This window comes from Macaca mulatta, chromosome Y, assembly GCF_049350105.2.
Source record: "Macaca mulatta isolate MMU2019108-1 chromosome Y, T2T-MMU8v2.0, whole genome shotgun sequence".
Lineage (NCBI taxonomy): Eukaryota > Metazoa > Chordata > Mammalia > Primates > Cercopithecidae > Macaca > Macaca mulatta.
In genome coordinates, this window is record NC_133427.1 from 3,536,236 (window position 1) to 3,556,521 (window position 20,286).

Genomic DNA, 20,286 nt, shown 5'->3' on the forward strand with positions numbered 1-20,286 from the left:
TATTATTATTATTATTATTATTTTCTTTAGAGGGACTCTCTGTCTGCCACCCAGGCTGGAGCGCAGTGTGTGATATCAGCTCACTGCAGCCTCTGCCTCCTGGGTTCAAGCAGTTCTCCTGCCTCAGCCTGCCAAGTAGCTGGGGTTACAGGTGCGCACCACCATGCATGACTAATTTTTGTAGTTTTAGTAGAGATGGGGTTTCACCATGTTGGCCAGCCTGCTCTCAAACTCCTAACCTTGAGTGATCCGCCCGCCTTGGCCAATCTCCCAAAGTGCTGAAATTACAGCCACGAGCCACTGTACCCAGCCTAGATTTTAGTTTTTAGTCTGAAGGTATCAGGACAGAAATCTTTGAGGAAGAAGTCAAGGTCAGATGAAATTCTAGTGACGACTTTCTTCTTTTCTCTAAAAACCTCTGCCTTCCTTTTCTTGAATGCATTTCCAAAGCACCTGTCTTCCAAGGCCAGCCCTGTTATTCTGAACTGAGGCAGGTAGTGTCAGCTGATAGTTTAGGAGGGTGTTTTTCCGGCTGAGGTCTCTGAGTAAGAGACCTCCTCTCAACACCACCTCTGCCAGGACAATCTATTTTAAGGGAAGATGTAGACAGGTGGAATGATTGTGTTAAAATTTTACTGGCAAATGATAGAGGTAGTGGTACAATTGGCAATAATTTTTTTTTTTTTTTTTTTTTTTTTTTTTTTTTTTTTTGGGAAACAGTCTTGCTCTGTCACAGCCCAGGAAGAAGTGCAGTGGTGCAATCACAGCTTGCTGCAGCCTCTACCTCCTGGGCTCAAGTGATCCTCCCGCTTCTGCCTCCTGAGTAGCCAGGATGACAGGCACACGTTACCATGCCTGGCTAATTTAAAAAAAAAACTTTTTGTAGAGATTGGGTCTTGCTGTGTTATTCAGGCTGGTTTTGAATTCCTGGGCTCGAAGGATCTACCCACCTCGGCCTCCCAAAGTGCTGGGATTACAGGCATGAGCCACTGCACCCAGCAATTTTTTCTTTTGAGATGGGGTCTTATTCTGTGTCCGTAGTTGAGTGCTGTGGTGCAATCATAGCTCACTGAAGCCTCTACCTCCTGGGCTCAAGTGATCCTCTTGCCTCAGCTTCCTGGGACCACAGAAAGCTATATCTGGGAACACAGGCACACACCAGCACATCCAGCTTAATTTTAAATTTTTTGTAGAGATGCGGTCTCATTGTTTTGTCAAAGGCTAGTCTTGAACTCCTGGGCTCAAGCAATTCTCCTGCTTTGGGTTCTCAAAGTGCTGGGATTACAGGCACGAACCACTGTGCCCAGTGTTTTCTTCTTTTGAGACAGAGTCTTACTCTGTCGCCCAATCTGGAGTACAGTGGCACAATCATAGCTCACTGAAGCCTTGACCTCCTGGGCTTAAGTGATTTTCCTGCTTCAGCCTCCTGAGTAGCTAGGACCACAGGTGCACACCACTACATCCAGCTAGTTTTTAAATTTTTTTGTAGAGACAAGGTCTTGCTGTATTGTCCAGGCTGGTCTTGAACTCCTGGGCTCAAGTAATCCTCCCGTGTTGGCCTCCCCAAATGCAGGGATGACAGGTATGAGCCACTGTGCCTAACTTGGACTTTAATTTTTAAGGTGAAAATCTTGAACTTGCATTCATGCTGGTTAGCAGATTGTTCTTGCAAGTATAGCTGTCACCACAGATCAATTTAACTTGTTTAATCATGCCAAATGCCATATAATGAGAATTTATTCTCCACTTGGTAAGAATTGGAAGCAGTCTGTATGTTTAGAGACAGAAATTTGAGGGTTTCAGAGGGCACTGCCCAGGCGTCCGGGGGAGTGCTGTTTCTCAGACACACACACACACGCACCCCCCCCCCCAACACACACACACACACACCACACACACACACACACACACACACACCACACACACACACTCTGCTTTTTCTTCCGGTCAAGATCATCAGTTAGTGCTCACTTATTATTTATTTTTTTCTGCTTATTAAATACCTTTCTCATGATCTTATGTAATGTCTACTGTCCAAGAGCACTTCGTTTAATATTCTCCATAAATGTTTTTAGGTATGTATGACACATTTCCTCCTGGAGTTTAATGCTCCATTCCTGTATTTGTGCATTTCCCCGATCAAGTCACACAGCTGAATGTAGTCAGACAGGGTCGCCACCCAAACCCAGAGAGAAACAGGAATACAAGTCCCCCAAGTTTTGTTACAGAGAATGCTGCGGATGGGTGAGGGAGGACAGGCTCAGGAGGTTGTTCATGTCTGAGGCGGCAGCGTTGACGCAGATCGGACACGAGATCTGACGAGTGTCCGTACTCAGAGCTCTGCTTCCCAGCCTGGCCTGGGTGGTTTATCAGTACGTTGTGGTGGCTCATAACTGCAGAACCAGTGGACCAAAGAGAGACGCTATTGGAAAAGTTACTTTCATGCTAAAGTGCAAAACGAACAACTGAAATGTTATTTAAGAAGGAAGAAATGCTGTGTTAAGGCCACATTGCACATACCTAATCATTTACCTTTCTCTAGTATCTTTCATTTCCTCATGTAACCCCCACCCCCACTTCTCTGTCACCTCTGCCATTGATTTCCATTTTTGTACTTTGTATTTCTCCTCTTTGTTTTTCTTCGAATTTTTCTTCACTGCAGTGTGTTGGACAGTTCATGAGTGTAGTTCTACATATGAACGTCCTGACGCTGCTGTTAGAAACTACCACAGACTGGAAGGTTTAAACAAGAGAATTTTATCCTCTCCTAGTCCTGGAGACCAGAAGTTTGAGATCAAAGTGCCTCAGGACTGCGCTCCAGGGAAGGATCCTTCCTGCCTCTCCCAGCTCCTGGGGTCTCCAGGAGTCCCTGGGCTTGTGGCCACATCACTGCAGTCTCTGCCTCCACCCTCATGTGGCTTTCTCCTCCGTGTCTCTGTCTCCCCTTCGGTCTCTTAGAAGAACACCTGTCATTGGATTTAGGGCCACCCTAATCCAGGACGCTCTCATCTCAAGATCCTTCAGTTAATCACATCTGCAAAGACCCTGTTGCTGAATAAGGTCTCATTCCAGGTCTGGGCATTAGGACGTGGATGGATCTTTCTGAAGGCCACAGTTCAGTCCACTACAGGTGTATCCAGTTCCCTCTGGAGGCATTAGGGGAGGATCCTCCCTGCCTCTCCCAGCTCCTGGGGGCTCTAGGAGTCCCTGGGCTTGTGGCCGCTTCACTGCATCTCTGCCTCTGTTCCCATGTGGCCTTCTCCTCTGTGTGTGTGCCTCCTCTTCAGTCTCTTACGATGATACCTGTCATTGGATTTGGACCTACCCTATTCTAGGATGATGTCATCTGAAGCTCCTCGAGTTAATTCTATCTGCAAAGACCCTATTTCCCAATAAGGTCCCATTCGCAGGTTGGTGGGGCAGGATCACAGATGTAACTTCCTGGAGACCTCTCATTCCACCCACTCCACTGAATTTCGTTAAGGTCAGGAAGTGATTTGGAATCTACAAGAGAATTATTTTTGCTCATTGGCATTTCTGATCATCAGTGAGGGTATCATTTGAAAGCTCCATTTTGTAAGGTATTTCCATTGCTAGAATACCTGAATTGGAGTATCTAAGTCAAAAGAAGCTAAATAGAAAACATCACTTTGAGCCAATATGAGTCTCTTTCCTGGTCAGTATGAAAAAATGTCAGAAGTACAACTTGTGCCCCGGACATGTTGGTGTGTAGTATACACTTACTGGTTGATGATGTGGTTTGGCTTTGTGTCCCCACCCAAATCTCATGTTTAAATGTAGTCCCCATTGTTGGAAGCGGGACCTGGTGAGAGGTGGTTGGATCATGGGAGTGGTTTCTGATGGTTTAGCAACATTGCCCTAGTACTGTCTCGTGAGAGTTCTCAGGAGATCTGATGGTTTTAAAGTGTAGTACTTCCTCCATTGCTCACTGTCAGTCATATGCCTTGCTTCCCCTTTGCCTTCTGCCGTGATTGTAAGTTTCCTGAGGCCTCTCCAGCCATGTGGAACTATAAGTCAGTTAAGTCTTTTTTCTTTTTTTTCTTTTTCTTCTTCTTTTTTTTTTTTTTGGACCCGGAGTCTCGCTCTGTCACCCAGGCTGGAGTGCAGTGGTGTGATCTCCCCTCACTGCAAGCTCTGCCTCCGGGTTCACACCATTCTCCTGCCTCAGCCTCCTGAGTAGCTGGGACTACAGGTGCCCACTACCATGCCCGGCTAATTTTTTTGTATTTTTAAAAGAGAAGGGGTTTCACCATGTTAGCAGGATGATCTCAATCTCCTGACCTCGTGATCTGCCCTCCTCAGCTTCCCAAAGTGCTGGGATTACAGGCGTGAGCCACCGCGCCTGGCCTAAACCTCTTTTCTTTATAAATTACCCAGTCTCAGGTAGTTCTTTACAGCAGACTGCAAATGGACTAATACAGTTGACTTCTAGGTGTTCTTGGATTTATCTTGGTCTTTGCAGTTTTAAGTATATATGTTTTTTAGTTTATTTCATGTATTTCTAAAATTTCTAGATATTACTAAAGTCTGTTGGTTTCTGCAGCAGGACTGCAATCTTTTTACTACAGTCAACAAAGCATAGCATGACAATCTTGTTTTCACACACGCACCGCTATTTTCAAGGCTGTTTTTGCATGTATTTCTGTCTTTTTCCTGGTCTTCAGGGGTCAAGAAATGGTTTTCTTGGGGCAAAGAGCTTTGTTCAGCTTTGCAGACCTCCCAGTCTCAGCTGCAAATACAGACTCTGCTCCTGCACCTTAAAAGTAGTCACATGGTAAGACCGCATCCCTATAGAAAGTCAAAAAATTAGCCAGGCATGGTGGCACACACCTGTGGTCCCTGCTACATGGGAGGCTGAGGTGGGAGGATGGCCTCCTGGGGGAGTTCAAGGCAACAGTGAGCTATGATTGCACCACTGCACTCCAGCCTGGGTGACAGAGTCAAACCTTGTCTCACAAAAAAGAAAAATATGATAAACTCAGGCTCTTTCATTTGGCCTATACACATGTATTGATCACCTGTTGCGTGCCACGTACTGTTCCATGAATGAGGAGTATCAAGAAAGTCAGTGATGGGTGTGGTGACTCACATCTGTAGTCCCATTACTTTGGAAGGCTGAAGTGGGAGGATCACTTCAGCCCAGGAGTTTGAGACCAGCCTGGGCAAAATAGTGAGATGTCGTCTCTACCAAAAATTAAAAAAAAAAGAAAAAAATCAGCCTGGCGTGGTGGTGTGCACCTGTAGCCCCAGCTGCTCAGGAGGCTGAGGTGGGAGCATAGCATGAGCACTGGAGGTCAAGGTTCAGTGCAGTGAGCCAGGATCACGCTGCAGTACTCCAGCCTGGGGGCAACAGATCAAGACCCTGTCTCAAAAAAAAGTAGTTCACTTGCAGTTTATTGAGGGTGCCTTATAGTGCTGTGCAAACCGGTTCAGTACCGAGCTCTCCAAGGCAGGACATATCAGGTACTGCTTGTGCTGTAGACTGAAGGAAGCCTCGAGAAAGGTGTTCTATTCTTGGCCATACTGGCGTATTCACCACTGTAAACTTTATTTTAACAATTTTTTAATATTTTATTTCATTTATGTACTCCATCTCACTCTGTCACCCAGGCTGGAGTGCAGTGGCATGATCTCAGCTCACTGCAACCTCTGCCTCTCAGGTTCAGGCAATTCTCCTGCCGCAGCCTCCTGAGTAGCTGAGATTACAAGCACCAGTGACAATGTCCAGCTAATTTTTGTATTTTTAGTAGAGATGGGTTTCACCATGTTGACCAGGCTGGTCTGGAACTCCTGACCTCAAGTGACCTGCGTGCCTCAGCCTCTCAAAGTGCTGGGATTGCAGACATGAGCCTCGGCGTCCAGCCTATATTTTATTATTTTATTTCATTTTATTTATTTAATTTAATTATTTATTTTTTATTTTTTATTTGACAAGGTCTCACTCTGTCACCCAGGCTGGAGTGTGGTGATGTGATCACCGCTCACTGCAGCCTTGACCACCTGTGCTCAAGCGATCCTCCTCCCTCAGCCTCCCAAGTAGCTGGGACTACACTTGTGCATCACCACACTCAGCTAATTTTTTTTTAAAGGACTGGATTTGCCATATTTCCCAGGCTTATTTTATTTTTTAAATTGACACATAATAATTGTATGTATTCATGGGGTACCTAGTGATGCTTTGATACAAAGAATGGAGTAATCAGATCAGGGTTAATTAGCATATCCATCATTTCAATTATTTACCATTTCTTTGTGTTACAAACATTGAATATCCTGTACGTGTTTGAAACTGTATGACATGTTATTGCTAATTAAAATCACCCTACAAGGCAATAGAACACTGGAACATATTCCTCCTATCTTGTATCCTGTTTTTTTTTTTTTTTTTTTTTTTGAGATGGAGTCTCACTCTGCCGCCCAGGCTGGAGTGCAGTGGTGCGATCTCAGCTCACTGCAAGCTCTGCCTCCTGGGTTTACACCATTCTCCTGCCTCAGCCTCCCGAGTAGGTGGGACTACAGGCACCCGCCACCTCGCCCGGCTAGTTTTTGTATTTTTTTTTTTAGTAGAGATGGGATTTCACCGTGTTAGCCAGGATGGTCTCGATCTCCTGACCTCGTGATCCGCCCATCTTGGCCTCCCTAAGTGCTGGGATTACAGGCTTGAGCCACCGCGCCTGTCCTTCTTGTATCCTTTAACAAACCTCTCCCTATCTTTCCCTTCTTCCCTTCCCAGAATCTAGTATCCTCTGTTCTTCTTTATCCTTTCAGGAGATTAGCTTTTTATAGCTTTCATGTATGAGTAAGCACAAGTACTGTTTAATGTTCTTTTCCTGGCTTATTTCACCTAACGTAACGTCCTCCAGTTTCATCCGTGTTGCTGCCAATCAGAGGATTTTATTCCTTTTCATGGCTGAATAGTATTCTACTGTGTGTAGATAGCACCTTTTCTTTACTGTCTGCTCATCTGCTGGTGGACACCTAGGTTGATTCCCTATCGTGGCTGTTGTGAATAGTGCTGCGGTAAACATGGGCATGCCAATGTCTCTCTGATATCATGGCTTCCTTTGCTCTGAACAGATACCTGGTAATGTCATGGCCGGGTCATGTGGGAGTTCCATTTCTAGTTTTTAGAGGAACCTCCATACTCTTCTCTATGGTGGCTCTACTAGTTTACATTCCCACCAACATTGCATGAGAGTTCCCTTTCTAGCCAGGCACGGAGGCTCATGCTGGTAATCCCAGCACTTTGGGAGACCAAGCTGGGTGGATCACTTGAGCACAGGACTTCAAGACCAGCCTAGGCAACATGGTGAACCCCCCGCCCCCCCCAAAAAGTACAAAAATTAGCCAGTGTGATGGTGGGCGCCTGTGGTCCCAGCTACTTGGAAGGCCGAGGCAGGTCGATCGCTTGAGCCTGGGAGGCAGAGGTTGCAGTGAGCTGAGATTGCACCGCTGCACTCCAGCCTGGGAGACAGAGCCAGATCCTGTCTTAAAAAAAAAAAAAAAAAAGAGTTCTCTTTTCTCCACACCCTCACCAGCATTTGTTATTTTTGTGTGTATGTGTCTTTTTTTTTTTTTTTTTTTGAGACGGAGTTTCACTCTTGTCGCCCAGGCTGGAGTGCAGTGGCATGTTCTCAGCTCACTGCAACTTCTACCTTACAGATTCAAGTGATTCTCCTGCTTCAGCCTCCCGAGTAGCTGGAATTACAGACGTGTGCCACCATGCCTGCCTAATTTTTGTATTTTTAGTGGAGATAGGGTTTTACCATGTCGGCTAGACTGGTCTCAAATTCCTGACCTTAGGTTGTCTACCCACCTTGGCCTCCTAAAGTGCTGGGCTTACAGTGTCTTTTTGGTAATGGCCATCTTAACTGGGTTGAGATGATTGTTACCTCATTGAGGTTTTGATTTGCATTTCTCTGGTGATTAGTGACACTTAGCATTTTTTTCATATACCTGTTGGCCTTTTCCATGTCTTCTTTTGAGAAATGTCTGTGAAGACCACCTGTCCATTTTTTAATTGGACTGCTTATCTTTTCGCTGTTGAGACGTTTGAGTTCCATGCTTGGTCACGGTGGTGGATTCACCCCGGTAAACATGAGAGAGCATTTCCGTCCAGTGTTTAGTGCACAGTTAAGGAATGGGCTGGTGGCCCCTCTGAATAAGATGCTCAAAGGAGTTGCCTTCTGCCTCAAAGGAGTTGCCTTCTGCCTCTCAAATGGTCTTTATATTCTCTCCAAGGCAGCTTCCCTTACATCGGGCTGCGGCACACGATGCCTTGCCTCTTAGAACCATCTGAGTGTCATGTGCTTTCAGATCGTGACAACTTCAGTGTGCGGGGAAGAGTGCACGTGAAATAAATTATCTTCTGCCTGTGTTAAGCAGAAATAGCTATTGTTACAAAGCAGGGATTTTTTTCCATGCTTACTCCCCACTAAATATACATGTTTCTTTTTCTAACAGGTTTCCTCCGTTTTTTGATGACAACCCGTTTGGCATTTATCAGAAAATTCTTGCAGGCAAAATAGATTTCCCCAGACATTTGGATTTCCATGTAAAGTAAGTAAACCGTTTGCCTCGTCATGGGGTGTGTTTATTTTTAAAGTGTCTAAAATCACCATGAAAACACGCACTCAGCAGGATACCATATTGTGGTATTACATGTGCTGTGCATAAACTATTTTGGACAGTTATCTTTTCCATAAGAAAAAATATTTTAAGTATTCTACTTTTCACATTTTAATGATTCTTGGCCGTATTTTATTCTTTTGGTGATATGTTATGTTTAAAATGAGCCAATGAATGAGTTTGTCATCGTATTTTATAAGAGAGCAGTTTTGGAATTTGTCAAGAAGGATCCTCCTAGTTCTGTGGCTCGTAGAACTGTTGATGGGTTTAGCAGAGTTTTATCTTTTCTCTCCTGCTTAAGTTATGCTCAACCTGTAAGTCCTTTTTAACATCAGCATTTTCAGTTCTGAGCATGTTGCTTTACGAACATTTACATAGTTGCTGGATATTGGCAACTTTGGATGCACATTTTATTAAGGTTGTTGCAATAGGGAGAAAAGATACTTTGTTAAATATAAGAATGCTTTTGGTTTTCTGGCTACCTTACCCAATGTGGTCAGCTGGTAGCCATTTTTACTGTAATAAGCACTGATTTCTGTTTGTTTCCCTGTATTTTTCAGATGAGGTGATGGGTGCACCAACCCCCTGGGCACAAAGTAGAGCTAAATCTATCTAGTTGAGAATTAAACTTTTATTTTCCATGGCCTATTTTCTTGTGAGCCAGTGGAAGTTCAGTTTGGAGAAGACTTATTTCAGGGCGACAGACCAGGTTGTTTTGAATATGCCCCTTATGGGGCCACTGGCTACGTTCAGTTGAGTTTCTTAGTGGCGAATGCACCCCATCCTAACCAGAGGTTCTTAGTCTGAACAGAAGATAAGGTTGTGTTTTATTGGCTTCAACTTGTGTTGTGTTTGACACACTAGAGGCAGGCTTTAAAAGGCTTCAGCAAGAAAACGAGGCTCTGCTTAAGAATGAATCGCTTAGAATGGACACCCTGTCCCTCAAAGACAGGGTGGTGTCAAAGGAAACAGCACCTCAGAAGCCAACTGCTCTGGAAGGAAATGGAAAGGATTGTATAGAACCTCTGTCTCAGGCCCCAAATCCCGTCTGAGTCGAGTGACATTATATCAAGTGGTTGGCAAAGCACTTTTATGATTGAGTTTGGCCAGGTGAGGTGCTCATGCCTGTAATCCCAGCACTTCAGGAGGCTGAGGTGGGAGGATTGGTTGGGGCCAGTAGTTTGAGGCCTGCTTGGACAATGTAGTAACACCCCCCATGTCTACAAAAAATTAAAAAATTAGCTGGTCTTGGTAGCCTGTGCCTGTGGTCGCAGCTACTAGAGAGGCTGAGATGGGAGGACTGGTTGAGCCCAGGAAGTCGAGGCTGCAGTCACCTGTGATTGCACTGCTACACTCCAGACTGGGTGAAGGAGTGAGACCCTTTCAAAAAAAAATTTAAAAAATAATTATATATATATATAGATGTATATGGGGTGGAAGGAGAGGGCGAGAGGTTTCCAATGTCCTGTGGAAACAAACAAACAAAAAAAGGAGTTGCAAAAATAGAACACACCAGAAGCATAATCAAAGTCTGGTCTCTTGCCACTTTTCCTTCTTTCTCTCCTAGAGAGTAGGGAACCAGCGGTGACCATCTTGGTCCTGTCTGATCTAACATCCCTCTCTTTATGTAGCTCCCAGCCCCTTCCAGTGTTCCCCACAATGTCCCTGTCTCTTTACATACCCAGTGCGGGTCCACCAAGAGCAGGAACAGTGGTAGTTGAGTAAAACTTCACTTCTTCCCATTTTTTGTTAAATCTTATCAAATTGACAGAGAAGCAAGAGCTCAATGACTCGTATCTTTTTTTTTTTTTTTTTTTTGGTAGAGATGGGTATGGGGAGGGCCTTGCTTCGTTACCCAGGCTGATCTTCAACTCCTTGGCTCAAGTGATCCTCTTGCCTTGTCCTCCCCAAATGTTGGGATTACAGGTGTGAGCCACTGCACCTGGCCTTAGTGACACATTTTTCTTATGCAAATTGCTGTCTCTGGTTGGCCGTGATGCTAGAACTTTGATTCTCAGCTTTTAAAGTGATATGTTGCTTCCTGCAGTTTTTAACATTTGACTGGATAAACATTTTGCCTCGATATATGGCACATCAGAATTGACATTCCTTATAGAAATAAATACCATTTAAAAGAAAAGAAAAACACCAAAACAAAGCTCTGGGGCTTGTTACCAATTTAGCAGAGGTATTATCTTCTGGTGTTTTTTTCACAACTGAAAGTATCTGGATCTAAGAGGAGCCAGCTGGTGTCAGGATCACACATAAAGTTTAGAATTTTGGCTATGGTGAATCAAAAGAGTGCTGGCAGACATATCGCCTATCCTGGAGTCAAGGGACCCGTCTATAGCTGCGGACACTTGTGGTGTTTCTTTACAGGGCTTTGCATTTTTAGGGGGCCCCTACTCACCCACACTCTTTGCTTTCTGAACTGCTTTACAAGAATTTGCTTTGGTAGTTTACTTTTTCTTTTGAAGAGAAGGGTGTCTTGCTCTGTCACCCAGGCTGGAGTGCAGTGACACAGTCATAGCTCACTGCAGCCTTGACGTCCTGGGCTCAGGTGATCCTCCCACCTCAGCCTCCTGAGTAGCTGATGCTACAGGCATGCACCACCATGCCTTGCTAATGTTTTGACTTTTTGTAGAGATGTGGGGTCTTACTATGTTATCCACACGAGTCTCAAACTCTTGGTCTCAAGTGATCTTGCCACTTCAGCCTCTTGCGTAGCTGGGGTTACAAGCCACCATTCCCTGTATTTTAGATAAATCTTCATTTTCTTAGATGCCAAACTCAAAAAGAAAAAAAAACAAAAAACAAGGCCATCAAACACTTTGTTTTCTTACATGCCAAACACCAAAAAAAGAAAAAAGAAAAAAAAATGAAGTTTATTAAGGTGATCCCCAGAACATTCTGAAATAAACATGGGGCTTTTCTTCCTGTATAATTTACACCACTGCCTGCCCCATTAGCACACACACTTATAGCTGATTGGACTGGAATTATAAGGAAACAGAAGTTTATTTAAAATCTAAAAGCATAAAAAATCTTTGTTATAATTCCACTCCAGTCAGGTTTAAGTTTAGTATTGCACGAAGGGGGCAGACAGTGGTGTAAACTACATGGGGAAAAAGCCCCACATTGATTTGGGAATGTTTTGGGGGTATGGTGTTTGATGACCTTGGTATTTTTTGGCAAGGGGGAGGATGTCAAAATAATGAAGGAGAAACTCAGTAAGTACTGTAAAGCTAACTTTTCAGTGATGTTTATATTCCCCACCCTGCTCAAAGCTTTTCAGCCTTACAGGATGGATACAAAATCCCAGCCTTAGGTGGGCAGACAGATGGTCTCTGAGTTTTACTTTGAGACAGAGAAGCTGTGAAGTCTGACAAGTATCCCATCGTAATTCAGAAAGCATGGTGGCAGGAAACTGGTTAAATTTCTGATCAGACAGGACTGGCGAGATTCATAGTCTAGATGGTGGAGTCTGAGCCTGGGATGTCACCTGGCTTGTCGGAGACTCCGCAGTCCGTCACAGAACCTGGGAGTAACCCAGTCCAAGTTCGTGCTTCTTTCCCTGGGCTGTAGTTTATGCCAGGAAAGCCTAGACGCTTACACCAGGGTCGTGGGTATTGGATTATTTGGGGGGACTTCAATATATTATTATATCATATTATGTATGTTATATATAATATACTCAGTGTATTGTGTGTGTACACGCAGACACACATGATCATTTCTACTTGCATAAATATGCGTCTTAAAACTCACCTAATCTACTGGAAGTCTTCAACATCATCTCTAACTACCCATCCTAATTGAACCAGCTTGCTGTTTTTCTTTTGTTTTGTTTTGAGACAGAGTCTCACTCTATCACCCAGGCTGGAGTGTAGTGGTGCCATCTTAGCTCACTGCAGCTTCACCTCCTGGGTCCAGGTAGTTTTTGTGCATCAGCCTGCCAAACAGCTGGGACTATAGGCATGTGCCAGCATGCCCAGCTAAATTTTTTTGTTTTTTAAAATAGAGGTGGGGTTTCACCATGTTGGCCATGCTGGTCTTGACCTCCTGACGTCAAGTGATCCATGCCCGTCGGCCACCCAAACTGTTGGGATTACAGGCGTGAGTCAATGTGCTTGGCCTCCCCATGTGCTGTACTTCTGACATGGTCTGTTATTTAAAAAGGAAGATTACAAGTGAAGAAGCAGACTTAGGAGACTCATCCTAATGTGTGTGCTTATGGGAAAGCCAGCCTTTTACAACAGGAATTCCATCAGTAAGCAGACCCCCAGGGCAGCGTGTGACTGTGGATGCTGGTGAAAGCAGATGTCTTCTATTTTGCAGGGACAGCCTGACAGGCATGTTTACGTTAAGTGTCTGGATCCTCCCTGCAGGCACATATAAATTTCACCCTTTTCTACTCAAAGGGGTAGTTTCTTTACAAACATGTAATCAACACTTTTCCCTTTACTTCAGCCATGCATGGGGCAGCCCAACCTTGCATAAGTTATTTGAGAGCTCATGATAGTATGAAATAAGCACTACAAAGTGTTTTGCCAAAGTGGAAATAGAACTGCCGTCCTCATATCAGGTAGATCTTATATCTGTTGCCATGTTGCATTTGCTGATGTTGATATAAATGATCTGCTTTTTTATTTTTGTCTCCTTTCCCTAAGAGACCTCATTAAGAAACTGCTTGTGGTTGACAGAACAAGGCGATTAGGAAACATGAAGGTCAGTATTTGATCCCATAGGTATTCAGTGGTACCCGATGTGCATGTCTGCCGTCTGACACCCACAATGATGTGTGCAGATATAAACCAAGCCTCAATGGTCTTTAAACTTTACCAAATTTAAAATCTGGTTTTTCATTTATTGTTTTTTAAATTTTACTTGAAACTACCAGGAAAGATCTATCAAATCTGGGTGTCTGGGTGCACAACGTCAAACTGGGTCTACACCGTATCTCCCCTCACCTCTGAGCAAGCTAATAGAGCAATAACAATTTATAAGTTATTATTCATTATTTTGTTTACTTATCTCATTTTTAAACAGCTTTACGGAGAGTGAATTCACACGCCATGCCATTTACCTCTCTAAAATGTGGTGCAATTCAGTGGCTTTTAGTATACACATAATTATGTAACAGCCACCCCCATGGTTAATCTTAGAACATTTTTATTAGCTCAAAAAAGAAACCCTGCACCCTTCAGCTATCACTGTGCTAGTCTTTCTTCCTCTCTTGCCCTAAGTCAGTGGTCCCCAACCTTTTTGGCACCAGGGACTAGTTTCGTGGAAGACACTTTTTCCATGGAGCATGCAGCCTAGATCCCTTACATGTGCAGTTGACAGTAGGGTGTGTGCACCTATGTGAATCTAATGCCATGGCTGATCTGACAGGAGGTGGAGCTCAGGTGGTAATGCAAATGATGGGGGAGCAGCTGTAAATACAGGTGACGCTTCACTCATTCACCTGCTGTTCACCTTTTACTGTGTGGCCCATTTTGGTTCCTAACAGGGCATGGACTGCTACTGGATCATGGCCCTGGGGTTGGGGACCCCTGGGTTAGGGACCCCTAACCTAAGCAACCACTAATCTACTGACTTTCTCTCTAGGGTTTTATATTCTGGGCTCTGCTAAAAATGGAATTGTACAAAATGTCACCTTTTGTGTCTGGCCTGTTTCACTGAGCATGACATCTTTAAGGTTCATCCATGCTGTAGCCTGTGTCAGAGCTTCATTCCTTTTCCTGGCTGCATAGTATTCCACTGTATGGGTGGACCTTGTTTTGTTTATCCATTCATCCATGGACGGACACCTGGGCTGTTTCCACCTTTGTCTTTTGTGAATAGTTCTGCCATCGATATAGGTGTATATATTTTTACGTATGCAAGCAATGATTTTAGAAGTTGTGCATCAGGTATGATTTCCACAAACTTTTTGTGTGGAAGCAAATACATAATTGACAAAAACTGTTCCATAAATAATATCATACCTTATATGCATGTTTTGGCATCCCTGAACCTGATAGAATTCATGGACTTTTCGTAGGCTGTTTCTAGCTCTGGACAACATTGGAGGGACTTATACATGGAGGGTCTTCCATGTACATCTTGACCCTGTAAATTCCCTTTTGGAGAGACACAGTATACCAGGGTGTGAGGGTTGAACCACTTGGCTCTCTTGGGTTTGTGTTGCACCCTCTGTGTGGTTTGGGAGTCTCCAGTGGCTGCCATAACAACTGACCACAAACTAGGGGCTTACACAACAGGAATTTATGCTCTCACATCTCAGTCCTAGAAGCCAGGACTCTGAAATCAAGGTGTCTCAGGCCTCCAGACGCTCTAGGGGAGGATCCTTTCTGCCTTTGCCAGCTCCTGGGGCTCCCTGGGCTTGTGGCATACCTGGGCTTGTGGCCACATCACTCTAGTCTCTGCTTCTGCCTCCATGTGGTGTTTTCCTCTGTGTCTGTGTCTTCTCTTCTCTCTCTCAGAAGGACACCTGTCATTGGGTTCAGGGCCACCCTAATGCAGGAATATCTCATCTCAAGAGCCTTCCCTTAACTACATTTACAAAGATCCCTTTTTGCATGTAGGGTTCCATTCCCAGGTACTGGGAGTCAGGACATGGGCATATACTTTGGGGGCCTCTGCCCAGTGTGTGATAATGGTGTCTACTTCCTACTAGAGGCTCTAGGGGGGATCCTCCTTTGTGTTTGTGTCTCCTCTTCTGTCCCTTATGAGGATACCTGTCACTGGATTTAGGGCCTACCCTTCTCCAGGATGATGTCATTGCAAGAACCTTAATTTACTTACATCTGCAAAGACCCTATTTCCAAATAAGGTGATATTCACAGGCACTCAGGGGAGAGGACATTCACATCTTTTTGAGAGACATTGTTTATTCTGAAACAGTAGTCAAGCCTCTGTCCTTTACATTATTTGTAGACAGCAACTGATACCTTCAGGTCTCCGAGGATCCTATCCAGCCAGGTTGCACTGTGTGGACTAATCTGCGCCGTGACTCTTCATAAGGATGGACAGGTCCTGTATTAATGCCACAGCCATTTAGAAAAGAGCTGGGTCTCTTGCCGGAACTGCAGGGAATCACAGATGACCCATATCTAGAATCTGCTGGGAGTGGTGTAGTGATTGTCATAGCTGCCCTCCTAGGGGAAAGAACAAGTTTCCTCATCAAAGGAATTGGGGAAAAACTCACAAACTGTCAAACTAGGTCTTAAAGTCTAGTTAAAGCTTCCTGATAAGAAGATAAACTGAAAAAGACTCAAGAAAACATTTATTTTATTTTATTTTATTTTTGTAAAGTTAACAAATAAAAATGGTTTTATTTATCATGTACAACATGAAGTTTTGAAATATGCACCCATTGTGGAATTGGTCCATTGAGTTCATTAACATATGCATTACCTCACATAATTACCATTTATTTGTGGTGAGAACACTTAAGATCTACTCTGAAAAAAATTGTTTTTAAGAGATGGGGTTGTGATGTGTTGCTCAGGCTGGTCTCAAACCCCTGAGCTCAAGTGATCTGCCTGCCTCGGCCTCACAAAGTGCTAGGATTACAGGCAAGAGCCACTGCACCCAGCAAGATCTACTCTTCTAGAGATTCTTGAGAGTACATCATTAGTTATAGTCACCGAGCTGTGCAAGCGACTGACTGAACTTGTTCCTCCTGTCTCACTCACTTTTGTCTCTTTTGACCAATGACTTCCCATCTCAGTCCCTTCCCAGCCCCTGGTATCCACCATTCTACTGTCTGCTTCTATGAGTTCAACTTTTTTAGATTTCCCGTATAAGTGAGGTCAGACTGTATTTGTCTATCTGTGCCTGGCTTATTTCTGTCTCTTTCTCTCTCTCTTTTTTTTTTTTGTGAGACAGTCTTGCTCGTTTGCCCAGGGTGGCGGACAGTGACGCAGTCTCCGCTCACGGCAACCCCTGCCTCCTAGGTTCAAAGGTTCTCCTGCATCAGCCTCCGGAGTAGCTGGGATTGCACCATACCTGGCTAATTTTTGTATTTTTGGGTGCAGATGGGGTTTCACCATGATGGCCAGGCTGTTCATGAACTCCTGACCTCAAGTGATCTGTCTGCATCAGCCTCCCCCAAAGTGTTGGGATTACAGGTGTGAGTTACCATGCCTGGACCTTATTTCTCTTAATACAGTATCCTCCAGGTTGATGCATGTTTTTGAAAATGACCGCATTTCCCTCCTTTTCCTTGCTGAATAGTAGTCCATGGCATATATATCACACATTTTCTTTATCCACTTCCCTCTTGATGGGCATGTAGGTTGATTCTACTACATCTTGGCTGCTTTGACCTTGCTGCAATGAGCAGAGGGTGCAAATGATATACTCATTTGTTTTTTTCTTTGGGTGTATACACAGTACTGGGATTGCTGAAGCTTACTTTCTATTTTTACATTGTCAGGGAAGAAACAGTCTGATTAAAATGGAGGTATATTCCTGTGTAGCCCCTGGTCTATGGGTGCGCTAGAGAGGAATACTTACTCTTTATCCTGCTCTGACCACCTCTCCATTCTCACCTGCACTGCCATCCTTAGCCTGGGTGTATCACTGCGTTCCCAGGCAGTTGTCATAACTGCTTCTGGCACCGCCCTCAACGCCCCTGACTTTCCCCATCAATCCCTCCTTTCTGTAGGAAGAGGGTCTGTCATTCATAGCCTGGGACCCCAGGGCTTTAGCTTGGTGCTCAGAACCTTCCAGGTTCCTCTCATCCTGTGCTTCTCTTCTGATGATTTCCTGGTCTTTCCCATGAACCTTCATGCAGCCAGGATGGATGAACCACCCAGTCACATATGTGTAACCATCATACCTTGTTGTTCTTCTCTCTTCACTTGGCCCCTCTTTATTCGGGGGTCTTCCCTTCTTCTGGAACCACATCCATTTTGTTGAACTCCTTCATCCTCTGTGGACACTGCTGTGCCATTCATGCTTGGAAAATCCCCGGCACATGGGTTCCTTTTTTTCATATTAGCTGGCCTTAAACACACATGTATTTGCACACACACTTTATATATATAAAATGTAAAATATATAGAGAATTACATACAAATTTATTTATATAATATAAAGTGTGTGTATCTATATATACACATTGCATTTTTATGCATCATATACAAACTAGCATACAAAAAGGTCAAAGGAATATAGATTTATCTATACATTATATAAATAGATAATTGCACATATATGTAGATTTATCTGTAAATTATGTATTTATATATTGATATTTATATATCTCTATAAATATATAGTGTGTATATTACATATAAATAACTGTATTTAGAAATATAAATATATAAATCTATATAATACATATATAAGTGTAAATATAGATGTACGTATTATATCTATATATGTTTATATATAGTATACAGATATACCTGTATATTTTATATATATATAAAATATAGGTATATAGATATAAAGTGTGAAGCCAGGTGCAGTGGCTCACACCTGTAATCCCAGGACTTTGGAAGGCCAAGGGAGGAGGATTGCTTGATCCCAAGTGTTCCAGACCAGTGCAGGCAACAACAGTGAGACCCCCAATTCTACACAGTATACAAAAATTAGCCAGGCATGGTGGTGCATGCCGGTAATCCCAGCTACTCTCAAGCTGAGGCATGAGAATTACTTGAACCCAGTAGGCATGGGCTGCAGTGAGCCAAGATGGCACCACTGCACTCCAGCCTGGATGACAGAGTAAAACTGCATCTTAGAAAAAAAAAAAAAAAGTAGAGTATAGTAAATAGATAAATCAGGGAGACAGTCGTTTATTATCATTACCAACTATTAGGTGCTGCAGATAACATACGTGTTAGACTGTTGTACGGCTAGCAGTGCAACAGGAGGGATGCGCTGTCCTGTGGTTACAATGGCCGTGACGTCACTAGGGGATAGGAGTTTTTACGATCACTATAATCTTATGGGAGCACCACTGTATATGTCATCCATTGTTGACTGAAGCGTTATTTCGAGACTCATGACTGTAGACACACACCCACACATACACTAACTTTTTTCTTTTTCTTTTTTTTTTTTTGAGATGGAGTCTCGCTCTGTCGCCCAGGCTGGCGTGCAATGGCCGGATCTCAGCTCACTGCAAGCTCCACTTCCGGGGTTCACGCCATTCTCCTGCCTCAGCCTCCCCAGTAGCTGGGACTACAGGCCTTTTTCTTTTTTTTTTTTTGGAGACAAGGGCTTGCTCTGTCACCCAGGCTGGAGTGCAGTTGTGTGATCACAGCTCATTGCACCCTTGACCTCCTGGACTCAAGTGATCCTCCCACCTCGGCCTCCCGAATAGCTGGGACTACATGCACGCACCACCATGCCTGGCTAATTTTTAATACTTTTTTGTAGAGACCAGGTTTCACGTTGTTACCCAGGTTAGTCTCAAAGTCCTGGGCTCAAGCAGTCCTCTTTGAGGACTCCCAAAGTGCACTCCCAGAGTGCTGGCATATAAATGTGAGCCACTGCTCCCAACCCCCACACACTTTATATCATGCACATACACACACACACACACAGTTTGGATACTTATGTATGTAGAAGTGTGTGTATATATAAATATGTGTATATATTAACATGTGTATGTGTATATGTATATATAGATAAATGTGTATAGATTAACGTGTATGCATATAAGTATGTGAATATATAAATACATGTATATATTGTGTGTATGCGTATGTGTGTATATATAAATGTATGTATATAAATGTGTGTATGTATATAAATATGTATATATACAAATGTGTATAAATGTGTATATGCGTGTATGTGTATATATAAATGTGTATATATTAACGTGTGTATGTATATAAATATGTGTATAGATCAGTATATGTGTATATATTAACGTGTATGTGTATAAAAGTATGTATATATCAATGTGTGTGTGTATATATAAGTGTGTGTGTGTGTATATTACTGTGTATGCATGTGAGTACATACACATCTTTTAGTATCCAAATTAGAATTTTATCTGATGGATAAAATTTATTTTATTTTATTCACAACACTCTTACTTTTATTCACAACATTGCTGAAGGTAAAACTCAACAGCTATTATTTGTTGCCTTGGGAGGGATTTCAGAGGTCGTGATGGCCACAGTGTGAGCCAGCCGATGCCTGGTGCTACCCTTGAGCATGAAGCAGGCCGACTTGAATGCAGGTTGTTAATTGCCAGGCCATGCAATATCGTTCCTAAGATCTCTTAAATTGGACATCCTTAGTTTGAGTTCCCAGTCTTGTTATTTACTTGCTGGTTCCTACTAAGCAAATTAGTATCTTTCAGTGAACCCTAGTTTCTATATCTGTAAAATACTGAATAAGTTTGCAAGATGAAAACAGGAGACAAACTGGGAAATTACTGGGTGTCCAATTTCATGTCGAGAGATGGAATCGTATTTATCATTTTCGTCTTTGGTCCGCAATACCAACGCATTGCACAGGAGCAGAATGACTGGATTTGTTTCTGCAACAAAAAAGGGCAAACAAAACACTAACAGCTTTGCTTGCAGGTTTTCCTAGCAGCTCACCCTCCAGGCACAGTTATCCAAAATGCAGCAAACTTGTTCCATTTGTTTCAATACTAGA

At 43.4% G+C, this 20,286-nt stretch overlaps 1 protein-coding gene across 2 annotated transcripts in view; it reads left to right on the plus strand.

Annotated features, from left to right (window-relative positions):
- The window catches only part of LOC106992273 (cAMP-dependent protein kinase catalytic subunit PRKX), a 107,392-nt gene that overhangs the window by 72,874 nt on the left and 14,232 nt on the right, over positions 1 to 20,286 (plus strand). For both annotated transcript variants that reach the window (XM_015128613.3, XM_015128612.3), the window contains exons 5-6: positions 8,485 to 8,580; positions 13,320 to 13,377. In XM_015128613.3, the coding sequence (XP_014984099.1) occupies positions 8,485 to 8,580; positions 13,320 to 13,377 (154 nt within the window). The remainder of the gene's footprint in view (positions 1 to 8,484; positions 8,581 to 13,319; positions 13,378 to 20,286) is intronic.